Source organism: Alexandromys fortis, unplaced genomic scaffold (genome assembly GCF_014885135.2).
Source record: "Alexandromys fortis isolate MF-2015 unplaced genomic scaffold, M_Fortis_MF-2015_v1.1 scaffold_3, whole genome shotgun sequence".
Lineage (NCBI taxonomy): Eukaryota > Metazoa > Chordata > Mammalia > Rodentia > Cricetidae > Alexandromys > Alexandromys fortis.
This window is the reverse complement of record NW_026067909.1, coordinates 1,463,643-1,481,428: the sequence shown is the minus strand read 5'-3', so window position 1 is coordinate 1,481,428 and position 17,786 is coordinate 1,463,643. Positions and strand designations below refer to the sequence as shown.

The following is a 17,786-nucleotide window of genomic DNA, read 5'->3' as shown; positions in this document are numbered from 1 at the left end:
TTTTCTTTTTTTCTCATCTCAACCTCAGATTTAATTGGTGATATTAGGAAAAGAAAGCTGGGCCTGGTAGGTTTTGTTGTTGCTGTTTGTTTGATTTGGGTTTTGTCTGTGTAGTTTTGTAAAATTCTTACCAATAAAGAACAGGAAAGAGAAAAAAAAATGAACTATGAAGGAGATGTACCAAAAGCTTTAACATGGAGATGGGGTGAAGGCGTCTTTCCTAAAAAATACAAGTTGACTGAAGGTTTTATCCTTCATCCCTCCCTTAGGGTATCCTCTCCTGAAATAAAAGGCCATGCAGACACATTTTTAGATAGTACATTCAAGTGTGGAAATTAAGAATAGTATACATACAAAGAAATCCTCATATTTCCCAAAGGCTCAACCGTCTGTCTCTGTGACAGAAATATCGGAGGAAAGGTTATCAGGCATGGTTGCTTGAGTCTGTGGCAGCACAGACTCGTAGTTGGTGTGCATGGCAGAAGGGGCCTATTTAGCTCATGGCAACTGAGAAGGGAAAGGGAGGAGACCAGGGTCCCAGTTTTCCTGTCAAGGGCATGGCTTCAGGGACCTAGCTTCCTAACACACGACACCACCCTTGAACAGGTTTGTTCAATTCTTCCTGTCTAGCTATGAATGCAACGTAATACAAACTATTTTAAACGTACTTAAAATATGAGACACCTTTTGAGTAATTTGTTTGTTACTCTTTGGTAAATCAGTCATGCCTTCCTCAGACTTTGTAGATGACAATGTTATATTGCAATGCCAAAAAGTTGGACACACCACCAAGGTGCCACCCCCTCCCGATAGTGACACAGGCTGGGGTCTGAGCCTTCACACGTATGAACATTCCCATTTGCACCTATGTATTTTATGTGTATTGGCATTTGATCTGCATGTGTGTCCGTGTACCATGTGCATGCCTGGTGCCCGTGGAGGCTAGAAGAACATCATATCCCCTGAAACTGGGGTTGCAGTCAGTTGTGAGCCTCCATGTAGGTGCTGGGAATTGAACTCTTGTTCTCTGAACAGCAGCTAGAGCTCTTAACAACCGACCCATCCCCTTAGCCCAGCATCCCACAGGTGATTTTTGTGGCCAGCGTGAGCTGCCTCCTCTGCTTTCCCGGCTAGCTGTTGGCTGTTTATTTTGTGGGTAAGCCTGCCTTTACCTGGCTCCATTCATGACTCTGACCTGTTTCCAGTCTTCTTCAGCTGTGTTCTGCAATATGTGTGACTCCTTTGGGATGTGGCAGCTACATGTCCCATAGGATGCACTCCCTTCGGTAGGATTGCTGGTCACAGGTGGTTGGTCACAGTTAGATGGTCTGCTTTCTGCCCCCTCCTGGTCAGACATTAGGTTTTTGCCAACTAGATAGGTAGTTGCATTCTGCCCCTTGTCCTTCCTCCTCTCCTTCCCCCTTTGTGACAAGGGCTTGCTCTGTCGCTCTGTTGGCCTAGGACCACTGCATAGGGCAGGCTGACACCTTAAATGTGCATGCGCTCTCCTGCCTCTGCCTCCCACTGCTGTGTTGTAGACTGTGCTCACCACAGCTTACTGCTGCTACTTTAGTTTGCATTTCTGAGTCAGTCTAGTGTCTTTTCATGTACTCAAGAGAGCGTTTGTGTCCCTTTTCTGTGTTCTCTTCACTGCTCCTTTTAAAAAACAGCTGTTGCTCTTTCTCTTCCCAGCTGACATTAGGGAGATTAGCTTTGGCTGTGGTTTGAGTTACAGATATTTACTTGTAATTCGTTCTTTGTTTTCTGACTCTCTGGCATTCTTGTACTTTCCTGGGACGTAACTCATGCACTGCACTGCTCATGCATTTGTCACGTGCAGTGGGCAGTTTGTAGTTTCTTTGCAGAGCTCTACAGCCACCACTGTTCATTATTCCCCAGCCCCTGGCAAACACTGATCTCTGTCCTTTCTGCAGCCTTCTTCATCCTGGATATCACACAACACACATCCTTTTTCTGCAGACTTCTTCATCCTGGGTATCATTTATAAGCAGAGTCGCAAACCACACCCTTTTCTGCAGACTTCTTTCACTCTGCACACAGCTTCCACACTGCAGCATTCTCAGTTCCTCATTTCTGATAGCTTTTGCATCATTTTTCCTCTTCGACCATAGTGAGTGACGAAACAGAGGCACTAGGGATGAGTTTCTCCGGGGCACCTACCTCAGAGCTGAACCGCTGGATCTCATGGAAGCGCGGAGTTTGGCATTTTAAGGAACTGTCAGACTGCTCGGTGCAGTGGCTCAGTGGCAGCAGCATTGCACGTGCCACCTGCTTTTGGCATTTTTGACATGCACATGTTTCAGTCATGTTTAATTATTTCTTTAATGGCTCTATATTTTGAGTTTCTGAAAGGACGGTCAACCTCTAGATTATAAAGCAGTTCTCCCATCTCCTGCTAGTCCTCTGTGGCCTCACGTTGTGGTCTTTGGTCTGTAGTCACCCTGTGCACACTGTAAATGTGGAGCCACTCCACTGCTTTTGATACACTCCCATTTGTCTCAACTGGAAACTCAACTTCTCCTCCCTGCTTTGAGATTCCATTGCCACCAGACATTGTGCTGTGTCTACTTGGAACGTCGACTTCTGCTCTCTTGGTCTCCACTGACGTATGCACTTGCTGTGTCTTTCTAGCTCTCGAGTCTTTGCTTAAACTTTAGTTGCTATGGGGTGGTCTGTGGGATTAGCCTGTATTGTTGGCTACAGAACTTTCCAGGCTCACGTCATCTGTGTATTTTCAAAATGAAATGGAAATATCAAAAATGAAATAGCTGGGCATGGCGGCATAGGCACCATCCCCGCACTTGGAAGGCTGAGGCAGGAGGATCAAGGGTTTAAAACCTATGCACATCAGCACTGCCTCCCTCCCTGTGCACATCAGCACTGCCTCCCTCCCTGTGCACATCAGCACTGCCTCCCTCCCTGTGCACATCAGCACTGCCTCCCTCCCTGTGCACATCAGCACTGCCTCCCTCCCGGTGCACATCAGCACTGCCTCCCTCCCGGTGCACATCAGCACTGCCTCCCTCCCTGTGCACATTGGCACTGCTTCCTAGAGCACATCAGCCCCACCTCTGTGCCCCAGAGTTGCTGTGAGCATTCTGCTGCCTGTACTTCCCTGCGGGTTGTGGTCTCCGACAGCATTGGCTTTGGCCCCCAGCCAGATCCCTGTGTGCTTTGGAAAGGTCCCTTGACATTGTTAAGCAAAGAATCCTCTTCACCCCAAACTGTGGGCCAAGTGGTTTCACAAACTCCTTCCTGAGTCTATGCCGAGTGGAATGTTCACTGCAGAAACAAAATGTTTGTTTTCCAATGGTGAGGGCTTAGGGAGGCCCTCGAAGTTGGCTTCCACACCCTCTGTGTTCAGGCATGCCATCTGCCATCCTGGGACCTAAAGCAGGAACAGCAACCATCATGTGTTCTGTCGGGTGCCAGCAGAGAGGGGACACTGGCTAATTGCCATTCAGGAAATCTCAGTGTTCTGGACCTCCAAGGCCTCTTCTTACCTGCAGCACTTTAGGTCTGGGCCCTTCAGTAGGCACACTGTGAGGCAGTCCCTGAAGTAGGCTATGGGGCATGACCTGTATGACTGTCAGGGAACAGAGAATAAAACAGGTATTTGAGCTCTCCTCCAAAACTCGGTGTGCGAGGTTGGGTTTAGTAGGGGAGAAAGAACATGCCAGTGGAAGGAAAGCATGCCCAGTAGGAGCTGGGCATCCAGAGAGGTTGACAGCAGAGGGAGTTCACATGGCTGCACCATCCTGAGCACGTGGGGAGCAGGGCCAGGCTCTGGCCTACCTGAAAGGTGTGGTCCAGTGAACATCACTCTAGCCGATCCTTAAAAACTCTGGGTCAGGTGGTTATCTTTGGAGTTCCCCGTTGTGAAGCAGCCTCTCCTTGGCTACATCCTATTTGATGGGTGACATCAAGACTCTGCTAAACTCTGGGTCTGGTCCTGGTGTCTGACTGAGGCTGCTGGCCCTAAGTCTATTCTTCACAGGCCCAGCTTCTTAGGCTGTGCCTGTAAACAGACTGTTCCAGAATTAACAACCCGAGTTAGGTCATTTTCTTACAGTCCAAACTACCACCTGGACCTGCAGCCTGCAGTATTACCCTGGACCAGACCACAGCACATAGACTATAACAGGAAGGTGCTCCCAGAGGTGCAGCAAGGGAATTGCAGAGCCGAGATAGCCAAGGCCCAGAGTGACTGTGGGTCAAAAGGTCCTGAAGGGGAATCTCACAGCTTTATGGTGCTGTTCCTAGGGTGTCTCTGAGAGTGGCACGATTTTAGCAGCCATATAGCATACCTGGCTTTGACTGTATGCTAGCTTTCCTGGACTGGAGGTGGTTGGCAGAGTTTTGAAGCATATCATGTCCCCTGGTCCTTGTTCCCTTCTTAGTAAGAAGGGACAAATGACTCCCTGAGCTAAAATAGGCTCTGTAGTCTGTCATTGGTGTAGCTTCAGGGGGGGGGGGGGGGGGGGGGCCACAATCCCCTAGCGTGAGGCAGATGCTTGCAGAGCATATGCTGGCTCCTAAAGATGGGCACTGGGGAAGCAGTGGCTCAGGAAGGAAGGAGGGAACCTCCCCAGTGATGGCTTCCACACAACGGGTATTTACTGTTCCCATCAGCCTGTTGGCTTCTGGAACCTGGAGTCTGGGAAGAGCCCAGAGTCTTTGGTGCCAAATCAGTGGTGCTCTCGGGGCCCCGAGGACCATGACTTATTTCAGCTCCTTGTCTCAGCCCTTGGCATCCTGGCTTTCCCTCCAGGTTTTCCAGTCAGCGTTTCCCACATGCCTGAGAGTCAGGAGACCATCCAGGCCCAAAAAGGTCCGGAGCACTACACAGAGAGGTGGGCTGAGCAGTCTTGTTGACCTTGCTTGAGAGTATGTACAAAAGACCGGACATGGAGGTCTTCAATCGGAGCACTCAGGAGGCAGAAGCAAGTGGATCTCTGTGATGGTTTGAGGCTAGTAAGAACTCCAGAGTGAGATTCTCTCTCAAAATACTAAGCAAATCAAAAGCAAATCCAGGGAAACTACATGCTTTGTCAGCCCCAACACAAAGGAGACCTTGAGAATTTGTCTCGTGGCCTGTTGTTTTTAGATACTTGCACAGTTCTGTTGTGCAGTGTTGTACAGTGTCTGCTTGGGCAGGAAGTGCCTCCACTCAGGCAGATCCAAGGGCTTAGCACTATGCAAGGCCAGCTAGAGCCAGCTGCTGCCCCCCTGGCCTCATGGACTGGCCTTGTTGTTCTGGTGTCTTAGAAGGATTTGAGGAGACTCTGAGACCTAGGACAATAATGTTTGGCCTTTTCTTTTATGTGTTTGTGTACGTGTATGTGCACATGTGTGTGAGTATGTTCAGATGTTTGCATATGTGCATATGTGTGTCTGTATGTACACACGCATGGAAGCTAGAGGTTAACCGTGGGTGGTGTTCCGCAGTTGCTGTCCACCTGTTTACTCCTTTATTCTCTCGCATATGTATGCATGCTTTCATGAATTTGTGTGTACCACATGTGTGCAGCAGCCTGTGGGGGCCTAGAAAGGGCATCAGATCTCCTAGAACTGGAGTTGCAGGTGGTTTTGTTAACTGACATATGGGTACTTGGAATCAAAGCCAGTCTTCTCCAAGAGAGGCAGCTGCTCTTAACTACTGATCTATCTTTCTAGCCTCCATCCTTGTTTTTTGACAAGGCCTCTCTGATTAGGTCAAGCTGGCTAGCTAGGAAACCCCAAGGATCTGCCTGTTCTTGATTCCTAGCTCTGGGATTATAAGCATGCACCACTACACCTGGCTTTAAAAAATTCCAAACCAAATCTAAACAAAAAAACAGATTGTGGAGATCCAACTCAGGTCCTTGTTGCTTGTGTTGTTATGTTGCTTAGTGACTGAGCCATCATGACATGTTGTTTTTATGGGTTCATTAAAAAAGGGAAATGACATGGGAAAGAGAAGCAAGCATGGCAGCCTTGAAGCATGGTGACCGCAGAGGGACTGGACACTTTTTGTCCAGGAGAAAGCATGTCTGCACTTGGTGAACATCGCCTGTCACCACCAGACACTGACACCCTCATGCAACAGCTGTGCTTCGAATGCGGCTGCTCAAGGGGCGATGTCTCTACAGCCTTGGCTTCCCAGCAGACTCAAGGTGGTAGTGCTTAGGGCCCAGCAGCAGCATCTGCTCAGGGTGTGGCATTCCTGCTCTAGAAGGAACAGAGGAGTTCCTGGAGAGAAGCGCCCTGGAGCGCAGGTGTGTGATGGACCCTGTGGTCCCACATGCCGAGCCTTAGGTACCGTGTTTTAGTTCCAAGAAGTAGAACTTGAGTCAGGGATTATTAAGCAGGTGTTTGATGGAGGGCAGGGAAGCTGACAAGACTCGGAAAGGCTGTGTAGCAAGGCAACACAGGAGCTGGGCCTCTACCTGGGGCTCGGGTGACATGGCTAGCCCTTGAGATGTCATTCTGCTGGCTGCAGGACAGTACTTCTGTCGCTTGTGGAGTTCATCTTGAGCTGGGCGGCCCCTGTGAGGAAGGTGTCCTTCAGGCTTCTTAGCCCCCAGGCATTCCGAAAGGGATAACTGTGACCTTGCAGCAGCCAAGCAAGGGAGAGTTGGTGCTTTGGTTTGGCTAAGGGAACTCGGTGGGATGTCCGCAGCCCACTCCCTGTCCCCAGTTTGCTTCCACTTGCCTTTGCATTTCTTAAAATATCCCTGCTGGAACAGCTAGCTCAAAAAGAACAATGCATTTCTCAGGTGAGGAGGCAGGAAGCAAGGCCACAGGGCACCAGAGAAGCCCAGCCCCTGTGGCTTTAGAATCTAGGTTGCCTGTACTCCTCCTCTGAGGCCTGCAGTGGGGTGAGAAGGATACTGTGCCATCTGTTCTTAGGCACCCCCCCACACACCAGCTGGCCTGTCTGTGTCCCCAGATGCCCACTTCTAAGTATGAGGGACAGAGCTTATAAGCTTGGGGCCCTTGGCACCCAGGCAGCGTTCCCTGGGCGTTAGGGGCGGGGGGGGGGGGGCGGGCTTTGCTGTCATCTGCTCTGCTCAGGTCTTACTTAGCCTTCCGTGTCACTGCTGAGGAAACAGATGGTTTGGAAGCTTAGAAGATCTTTCTGAGGTCCCCTTGTCATGCTTGACATGTTGGCCCATATCACCTGGAGAAGGGAACAAGCTGATCCGGCACAAGGCTTGGCAAGGCAGTTGCCCTGACCAGGCACAGAGGCCGAGGGTATGCTGAGCTGACATGATTCCCTCAGGGGACTGGGATTCAGGAAAGAAAGAACCCCAGGAGTAAGCTGCTTTCATCACTGCCCAGCCCAGAGCCTCCTACCCAGAAGGAAGATGCTGGAACAAGTCTATGTATAATAAAGGCCCTATGGCTAGGAGAAGAGTTAGCAGTGTTTTCTGGCTGGCAGGCCCAAGGCAGCTGGTGCTGGGTGCTGAGCCAGAGACCCAAGCTAGAGCAACAGCATGGTCAGTGGTCCCTGTTGTGACCGACTAGAGCTGAGGGCTGCTTGGTTTGGTAGAAAAACTGCCTGGGCATGGTTTTGTTCTAGAGTCCTTCTTGTGGGCTCAAAGAATGGGCTCAGTGTCTCTGGTCATTAGCCTGAGGCCATAAGGACAGTTCCCACTGAGCTTGACGACCTGTAAGAAGTGGGGCGCCCATCCATGGGCCTCAAGAACAGAAGCTGTTGGGTGAGGCAAGGTATGTCCTAGAGTAGCAGTTTCACCTTGGGATGGTGTGTTCACGCGGCACTTGGAACGTCACCATTCTGTGCTTTCCCCGGACTCTTTTGTGGGTACGCTGGTCTCCAGGCTAGCGACAGCCCATGCAGTGCTCACTCGCTCTTCGTGGGAGCCGCCTGACCTGCTAGGAGAGGGTAGGCAGGCGTGCTGAGGATGCAGTGGGCCTGAGCATGGGTGCACAGTGTGTGTCTCCACCTGGGTGGGCTTCCCAGGGATGGGATTCTGGACAGAACACCCGCTGCCTCATTATGGCAGCCGCGTTATTCCCTGGCAGGTGGAGCATGTCACCAGATGGAGCGTTCAGTGGTGGCTCTTGTTTTTAACTGTGGCCAAATGATTGAATTTTGAGTCATCAAAGTTTTCCAAGTGCACTGGCTTGGCGAGGGTGGGGGTGGAGATGGGGGAAACACACGGACGGACGGACAGATAGATAGATGGCTCTGAGGGGATTTCTGTGGTCTTCTGTGATTTGCCTGGGACAAGATGCACCACCTAGACATGTAGCTTCCCACCCTGCTAAGAAGCAAGAAAGTCTCAGTTACTACAGACAGTCGGGAGAAGGGTGGCCCCCATGGTGCCCTTGGCCACAATGTTTAACAGACAGACCAACGTTCAGAGGCTAAGGTAGCTCTCCTGAAGCCATGATGCCATACGAGTCAGATTCAGCTTCTGAAATGACCTGTGGGACCTTGGCACTTTTTAGGTCTAGCAAACGAGTCCCCAGCGCCCTACCATGGGCTATGTCCCATACCTAACATAGCTGCTGGTGTTTTCACTGCAGCAGCAAGCCCTTAGAGCCAGTGACTGAGGAGCAACAGAGTGGACTTGGGCTCTAGAAGCCAGGGAAGTCATCATCACTGCACTAAAGGGGCCACATCTGCTAGGGGTTGCTTCTCTGCAGGTGACACCTTCTCATTGCCATTCTTACATGATGAAGCGGGAGAGGTGCTTCCTCGGGCCTTAAGGCACTAACCCTCAACTCAACCAGGGCTCCACCCCCATGGCCTAAGCACCTTACCCTCAATTCCACTTATTAACCCTTTAGGCATTGATATGAATTTGGAACACACAGTCTGAACGCATATGCTGTTGTTACACTGGACACAAAGTTGGGACCTATTAGCTGTACCTTAGCTCGTCTGCTGGGCAAGATCAAGGTGAGGCAGGATGGCCCCGGCAAGATAAGGAGAGCACAGTTCTAGAGCTCTGGGCAGGGAGCATTTCTGTTGGGGCCTTCCTCAAGGCCCCTGCCTCTGTTCACTTTGCAGCTCACAGAGAACAATGAGGCATGTTCCGGCATCTGGCACACTAAACAGATGTGATGACACTCTAGTACCGATGGCATTGCCCATCTAGCAGTTAGTGAGTACTGGAGACACCTGGGCACCGACTATCCATGGCTCTTTGCTCTTACACAGCTATTGAGGCAAAAAGATGCAGTGCTTAGCCAGGGATGCAGCAGGGTGGGTTGGGCTCCTGAGTCCTTGACTAGTCCTAGCCTCACCCCTAGGCCTCCGCCATCCATGCAGTCTGGCCCAGGAAGGAGCTGCCAGTGCTGAGCCCCATCCCCACCCCCCTCTTGTGCCACGCTCTGTTTCACGCAGCTCAGGTCAGTGGCCTGAAAGGCAGAAGTCTTCCCTGAGTCGCATCCAAGTGTTGCTGTGGCAGGGAAGGAATGTGTTCTGTGACTGGGGTCTACATCGAACATCAAATAAATCTCAGCATCAGCAGGGTCTTACAGCTGTGGGCTCTTCTGGCCTGGGCCTGAGTCTCAGGATTTTCCTGAAACCCAGAGTTGAGCCCCTCAGCACCCCAGCCTGTTCCTTTCTCTTTTCTTTCTTGATATTTAGTTATTAGGCACATGGGGGGAGGGTGCTCTGGTGAGCTTGTTGAAGTCAGGGGAAAACTCTTGGGAGTCAGTTCTCTCCTTCACCACGGGGATCCTAGGAGTTGAACTCAGGTCACCAGGCTTGGTGGCAAGTGTCTTCACCCATTGAGCCATCTTGTCTGTCCCTCCTTTCTTTTTTAGTTGAAAGATCTCAAGAAAAGTGGACTCATCAGCAGGATGTTTCTTCTTTTTTTTTTTTTTTTTTTTTTTTTTTGGTTTTTCGAGACAGGGTCTCTCTGTGGTTTTGGAGCCTGTCCTGGAACTAGCTCTTGTAGGCCAGGCTGGTCTCGAACTCACAGAGATCCACCTGCCTCTGCCTCCCGAGTGCTGGGATTAAAGGCGTGCGCCACCATCGCCCGGCCTAGCAGGATGTTTCTTGCAGAGTGTCGGAACAGCGTGTGTGCCTGTGGTAGGCACAGCCACTTTCCCCTGGAGAGGGCACCTTTCATCTTCTGTCTGTTGAGCCTGTTCTAATAGCCTGTTTGCTGTAGTGGCTAGCAGACAAATACTTCAGCCTTTGAAAGGACTGGGGCCCTTGGGACAGGCCTGTGTCTTTCATCACCTGGTGAGAGACAGCAGGCGCTATTAAGTTCCTGTGCACTGGGGAGAAGCCAAAGTCTGCTCCTCTTCCCCCAGTTGGCTGCAGGGCCTATGAGGGACATTAGGCAGGCCACAACCCCCATCCATGTCTGCTTAGGAGACCCACATCTGAACTGTTTGGCACCAGTGTGCAGTGTCGGGGCTGACACTCTGCTCAGTGGCTTCGACACCATCTTTAGCTATACTTGGTGTTGCACCAGGGAGAAGCTCTTGTGCAGCCACACTTCCTCTCTGGGGCTAGTAGATGTCCCACAGTTAAGGTGGGGACCGTCACATGTCTTTCAGATGAGGCTGCAGAGGCCCCCAACGAGTGCCGGCTAGAAGCAGCAGGAGCCCGGCCTCCTGCTGCAGACCGGTGTGGGTCAAAGCCACTGCATTTTCAGCCTCAGTTGGAACCCAGGACCCGTATTAAACCAGATATCTGCCAAGTTCTGAATACCCAGTTGGGACATAGATAAAGATCTCTCGCACCACCCTGCCTCGCTCTGGTCATGGGAAGTGGGTGGGGTAGGAATTATGGCAGCGGCGTACCCTGGTGATAACTCCATCTGACTCAGCTCCCTTCTCATAAGGTGGCATTGTGTTACATGCTCGCTATCTCATAGATAGCATGTCTCAGAGGACATGCGGACTCTGGATCACTCACAGATTTTATTTAATGCAGTGTAGCCGTGAGTATTCATGTCAGGGCCGGAGATGTAGTTCAGCGATACAGGGCACAGTTAGCACACGTGAGGTTCTGGTCCAACCTCGAGCACCACCACCAAGAAAAAAAAAAACCATCTTGTTTCTGTTTTCATGCATACCTTCCACTGTCTTCTCAGACTAAGTCACAGTAAAAAATATTCAGGAAGAACTGTATCTGCATAGGATGTGTGCATAAGCCAGGGTTAGCGGCTACTGAGAGGGCATTTACATCATAACGGGTCCTGTCCAGATCCTGAAGCTGACCACTCTTGCAGTCTCATACAAGGATTGCACACTGAAGAGGGAGAACCAATCCCAGATGAGGGACATCTGGAATGAAATGGCCTTAGCAAGGCTCACTCTTCCTACAGCCTACTGAAAATGTCACAGATGGTCCTGTCTCACTGCAACCCACAAGTGTGGCCTCATCTAGTTCTTGCCCTCTATAGTAACTGTAATTGTATACCTTTTAGCAACACAGTGTTCACTAGCCGGGGGTACCTCTTCATGAGTAAGTCTCACTCATGGTGGACTTGCTACAGCCTGGCAGATGAAGTGCCAGCTAGGCTTTGTGGGGCTTTGTAGGGTGTGTGTGGCCCCAGGTTCCAGGAGACCGGCCCTTCGCTGACCATGGTGTCTCTTCTCCCACAGAACTGTCAGGCCTTCAGCAGCCTCAGTTGCCTGAGCGTGGGGATGGAAGACCCCAGCTCCCCAAGCCCCTTTGCCCTTGTCAGTGGCACCCGATCCTGGACCGCCTTGCTCTCAGCCTCCAACCCGGGGGGCCGGACCCCTGCCGCAACCCCGGTTCCAGAGCCTGCTCCCCATTCCTTCGACGATCACTTCCCCTGCCAGGAGGACCTGTCGTGTGAGGAGTCGGACGGCTGCAGTCTTGATGAGGATTGCTGCAGGAAGGGGGAGCCGGCTGCAGCCTGGCAGGGCCTTGGCGCCTGCACGAACAGCCTCTGCTCTCTGGACGGCGAGCTGGACATTGAGCAGATCGAGAACAATTGAGGGGGCTGTGGGCTGCGGCCCCAGGCAGAGGCTCTGCCATGGGTGGGCCTCACTCTGGGACTTAGGTGGTCACCAAGGGGGATCCTGGCTCCTGGGTCCGGACCAAGCTTCCAAAGGGAGCCCATCCACTTCCCAGGGAGCAGCTGTCCCCCTGCGGTGCCCATATTTGTGAAGGCAACTTGGCCCCACCTCACAGGCAACTGCCGGCCTCCCACCAGTTCCATGGAACTACTGTAGCCCACGAACAGGTTTTTTGGTTTGGTTTCCTCCTCTTTGTTCCTCATGGAGTGCTGGGTAGCCATTCTCCAGGAGGGCTGGGCCAGCTGCGTCCCACATGTGGGTAGAGTGCCAGGGGCCTGAGCCCACTGTGGCCTCGCTCAGGTTCCGCCTGGGGAGTTGCCCAAAGCCTCCTTCACTTAGTTTACTCCGTGCCTTCTCTCCCAGGTCTCCCTGCCCCCGGCTTGGGAAGGTTCGGGAGATGCCTCTTGTAGTGACACCAGACCGTGTGGCCTTAATCCATTTGGGGCACTGTGCAGGGATTCTGGGGGATAATCCGTGTCCCATTTTTGGGGACCAGGGGATAGGTCAGGGATGACCAGAAGCCATTCATACTGGGTAGGTATTTGGTGGTTGTGTTGACTGAAAGGTGGGCCCATGAGTTTTCCCATGGCACCAAGAGTCACCCACACCTCTGCCAGCACAGGGGCTGCCCTAGCAAGGCTGGCACTGGCAGCCTTCCTACTCCCCAGTCCCCGAGGGCAGAGTTAGGTGGACTCAGCCGAGTGTAGAGATGTCAGTGACAAGATGACCTCTTCATAGTGTCCTCAGGAGCTACAAGCAGGTGCAGGAGACTTGGACCTGTCTACATTCCTGGGCAGAGGGATGTCTACTGGCCCTTTGCAGGCTGCCCACTTGGCAGGCATCCCTCTGCAGTGACCTAGGCGGGGGGCCCGCAAGTCACACCATTCCTAGCACATGGTTGCTTGTGCACAGACCCCGCTGGCTTTCATGGAAGTGTACTGCCACTGGCTTCAGAACACCCCTCCCAGTCCGCTGATGCAAGCCTCGCCCTAAGGCTCCTCTCTGCAGGCCCAGCCACAGCATGGCTTGACTCACACTCCCCCTCGCAGCTCCTCACTCCCAGCATAGTTCCCAGAGGGTCTCTGTTCAGGCAGCTCCCCAAGTCTTCTCTGCGGACATGTCACAGGGCTCTGCACTCTGGGACTCTGGCTTTTAGCAAACTTGGCATCTTCTGCAGACAATAGCAAGTGGGCTGGCTTCCACAAGTGGCTTGTTTTCCCATAAGGCTAAAAATAACTGGTGCATTCTCTGGAGTTCATAGACATGTGATCTAGGCACTTCTGTAGTCACTCTGCTGTGCCTACCCCCCGTGGTTCCCTCCTCTGCTGGCTGAGCCCAAATGGGTTATCTTTCACCTAAAGAAAGAGCTCCATGGGACCCTTCTGTTTAAACTTTGTCAATCCACCCGAAGGACTGAGGCTCAAGTTCTGATGTATAGGTGATGTTTCTTTAAAATCTGACCCAAAGGTACAGGAAGTCCCACTCCTATAGCCCCGGGTTGGGTAGCATGGTGGATCCATGTGGTGGTGGGAGACCAGCGGGACTCAGGGCACCAGAAAGCCAAAGTAGAAAGCTGGCAAAGTCATGACATGGGAGCCCTGCCTGATGCCTCGTGGCGGCCATACTTTCTCTGTATAAAACCTGGAGGAAGGTAGCTGAGAGGGTGTGGGAAACACACACCAGTGCCCAGAAAGCCCACAGTGAGTGAGAGGTTCTGGGTCTGGAGTCGCCTCACAGTCCCTAAATCCCACCCCTCCTAAGGACGGCAGAGGCTGGGCCTTGTCCCCGGGGCCCATTTCACACAGCACGCTAAGGCCAAAGCATCCACCAGTAGCCAGCTGCCTGTCCTGTGTGTGGCCTGGGACCAGCAGCTCTGGCGGCAGGTGTGTCTTAAAGCTGTTGTAATGGACGGCTTGTCTTGAGACTGCTGGCTGAAGGACAGTTATCACCCTTCCTTTCGGACACTGTTCCCTGGGCAGTAATGCTCCAAACCTGGGGTAGGGCTGGCCCTTTTCAGCTTCCTCAGGCCTCTCTGGACTGTCCCTGTCCCACTGAGGCCTCAGTCCGAGCCCCAGCATAGTAGCCAGAGAAGATGGCAAGAGCTTTTCTGCTTAGAGGAAGACTGTCTTCATTTGCTTTTTGACATTCTTTTAATTGAGCAAAGCAGGTCTCTTCTGGAAGGTGCCCATGTGTCTTTCAGCAGTCATGCTACCCAGACCCATTCGCTGGATCCAGCATCTCTGGTCTTGGATCTCTTGGAGGAGGCTCCCACGTGCTTGGCACCACAGACAGCAAGCAGAGTGGCTTAGCCTTCAGCAGTGTGGCTTCAGTACGGGCGACATTAAAAGCCTCCCCTCCCTCAACCTGCCTGTGAGTGTCATCCCCCAAAGAAGCTGAGGGTGCGCTTAGCCACCCACTGCCTAGGGAGCCCAAAGGTCTAGAGCAAGGTGTGGCCCTGCCAGAGCCAGCCAGGGGAGAGGGCCATCCATCACATTGCACCCCCGCTCACTCCAAAAGCCGCTGAGCTGAAAGGAGTTGTTCTCTGCAGGTACCTGATCTGAGTTCAGAGTGGCGGCCTAGACAGTTTACATGACTGGCTGCCCACGCTTGCCTTACTCATGGGTGGTGAAGGTAGAACCCAGTCCACACCCATGGGCTTCCTCGTGCACAGGCCCGAGGAACTTGTTCGCCCACACATGCAGATGTGCAGAAAGCCTTAATTTTTTTTTCTAAATTTGTATGCAGAAAGAAAAGTTAAATAAAAGAAAGGTCCACACTAAGCAGGAAGTGCCCTCTCCCAGTTTCCAGATGGGTCAGCAGACAGATGGCATCGTTTTTCTCGGGCTCATTCAAGGTCCACAGCAGTTAGAGCTCACCCCTGGACCCTGGACCCCATTTCCACTGATGCAGTTAAAATTACTTGAATGATGGCCACTTAAAATGTAAGCTAGGTGCCAGGGCTCAGGGACCCTCTGCCCATGCAGCCCAGATGCTGCCCCTTGCCACATCCATGCTGCTGGTCAGACCCCGTCCCCCTGGTGCCAGGCCCCTTAAGGAGGAAGAAAAAGCTATTTTAAAATTGCGGACTGATGGAGCTCCTGTAGCCTAGGTAGGATAGCCTGCCCTCCTAGCATGGTCTCATTGACAAATGAATTCCATTGTCAGTGTCGGGGATGCCCAGGGGTCAGCAGCAGATGGGCCCGCAGGTTGTCCTGGGGCCATGTGTGCTGTCCCCGCCAGCAGGCAGCGGTGGTACTGTTTCAGGTAGTACGGTGACTGGCGTGGTGAGTCAGGCCCCCACCAGGGCAGCAGTCCGTGGGCAGTAGCCTGTGCTGGGTCTCTTCACTAGCACCACGCACCGCTGCCTGCCCTCCCACACAGGCCATGACTGCCTCGCGCTACGGTCGCTCTAGTCTCAGGAATTCGCTTGTTACTTTTACTGTGTAAATAAAGCTTCCTGGTCCAACACCCGGCTGCCTGGGTATGGCTGTGTGGTTTTTGTTGGGTGCAGTGAGCCAGCAGCTCTTCTGTCCCCTCTTGTCCATGAGACTGTTGGCTCTGGACTGGGAGGGCCACAGGATGGATTCCTGTCCTCATGCCTTGGGGACAGACTGTGGGAGCGACTTCTAGAGGGGGCTAGCCACAGCCACCATCACAGCGCCAGAGGAGGAGCTAGAGACCTAGGCCGCCATGAGGGAGTGGGGGCCGGGGGCACATGCTACCCTGTTATTTCTGAGGTGAGAGCAAGAGAGGAAGCTGACCTGGCTGAGAGACAGGGCCACCAAGAAGAGTCCCGCAGGGCCTGGGCAGCCAACTTCCTTCTCCTATACCTTGAGGTATAGCTGGGCTGTCAGCTCGGGGCTTCTGCCCCCACAGAGGGCAGCACAGTTCAGAACTCTGATTCCTGGGCTGTGGAGACATTAGAACACACAGTACACCCTCCAGAATGGGTCCATAGCCCTGTGCTTAGCCTCCAGACTGGAGACCTGGGTAACTGAAGCTCAGGAGATGTACCATGTCTACAGTCCCAAGGGCCCCAGTGGAGAGTATTCAGTTTCTGTCACCGTGTTGGTCCCTGTGATCTGGCCTTGGAATGCTCTCCCAGGCCCTCTGCTGTGGCCAGTGTGCAAGTCTGGAAGTGGCATCCTGGAATACCCTTCTGTTCTGCTTCTTTGACAACAGATCCTCTGCCAAACAATAATCTAGGAACATGTAATTTAAGAAAGGGGGAGGGGCGGTGGACAGAAAGACGGCTCAATGGTTAAGAACCAAAGGCCCCAGATCTAGTCCCCAGCACCCACGGAGCAGCTAACAACCACTTGTAACTCTAGTTTCTGGGGATCCAGTGACACCTTCTGGTCTTCCTGGGTACTGCATTCATGTGGTTCACAGCCATGTGCAGGCAGAACATTTGTAAACAAAAAATAAAAATTTCGCACGCCTTTAATCCCAGCACTTGGGAGGCAGAGGCAGGCAGATCTCTGTGAGTTCGAGACCAGCCTGGTCTACAAGAGCTAGTTCCAGAACAGGCTCCAAAACCACAGAGAAACCCTGTCTTGAAAAAACCAAAAAAATAAAAATAAAAGAAAAAAGAGATGTTCTGGAGTAGTGAAACACACCTGTACCCCCAGTGCTCAGGTGGCTGAAGCAGAAGGATTGCATACTCAAGGCCAGCTTGGGGACCCTGTCTCAAAAAACAAAAACAAAAAAAAAAAAACAAAAATGAAAAAACAACAAAACAAAAACCATGGGCTAAGGGTAGAGGTTAGTGGTAGAGCCCTTGCTAGCATGTGCCAGGTGCTAGGTTCACTCCCTAGAGCCACCAGAACAAAACAACTCACAAAACCACCCTGGGGCCAGGGAGAGAGCTCGGCAGATAAAGGCCATCCCATGCACACTGGCATACTCCCATACTCAACAACATACACACCATATGCAGTTAAATTGGAGCACACGCGGGAGATCCCAGGCTGGCCATCATTTGGTCTTCCCAGGACACCACTCTTCTGCCTTCTGTCTATGGTAGGTAAGGTGACAACAGGAGAGAGGGTGCGGAAAGTCACCAAGCACAGCCCAGCTTTTCAGATCCCCAAAGGCAGGGCACAGTGGCCTTGGATGACCCAACATTCTCTTACCTGCACCTCAGACTCCCCAGTGGTACCAGCTTCCTATTGATCGTGTTCCAGCCCAAGTTGACAGCAAGACTGCCCTGGCCTCTGTCCTGGTGTCTCTGTAACATTTCTGTGTCTTCTGAACTTTGAGGTCTACCTAAAATAGCCCCCCTGACACCCCCACACCCCTGCTCGCAGCCAGGCTTGGGCTTGGAGGGAACAGTATCACACCATGCCCTGTTCGCTGGGCAGCTACAGGCCTCAGTGTTCTACAGTCCCCAAGTCCAGCTGGCTCACGGGTGCATTCTTCCAGGGATGCTCCCAGTCACTAAGCAGACCCCTGTCTGTACACAGGGCTGGTGACCCAATGGGCCTCTGTGAGTGAGTTGGTGATGGCCCTCGGTGCACTAGAGAGCAGCCCTTTCCTGAAATGTGCATAGGAAGAAAGTCAAGAAAAAAAAACACCCTGGCCTGGACAGTGGCCAGACCTCCAAATGGCTACTGGTTTCTTTTTAAACTTTTTGGTTGTATTCCCTACAGTAATACTGCTTCTATGGCTCCAAAGCATCAAAACTTAGTGCAAATTGCTCAACATACCTACCACCTAAAGGAAAGCTGGAGCTACAATGCTAA

General features: G+C 52.3%; 1 protein-coding gene across 1 annotated transcript in view; it reads left to right on the top strand.

The window, feature by feature from the left end:
* The window catches only part of Fam53b (family with sequence similarity 53 member B), a 65,792-nt gene extending 50,282 nt beyond the window's left edge, over positions 1-15,510 (top strand). Inside the window, exon 4 of the mRNA XM_050136671.1 lies at positions 11,602-15,510. Within this exon, the coding sequence (XP_049992628.1) occupies positions 11,602-11,961 (360 nt within the window). The 3' untranslated portion in view covers positions 11,962-15,510. The remainder of the gene's footprint in view (positions 1-11,601) is intronic.
* Positions 15,511-17,786: the final 2,276 nt, after the last annotated feature.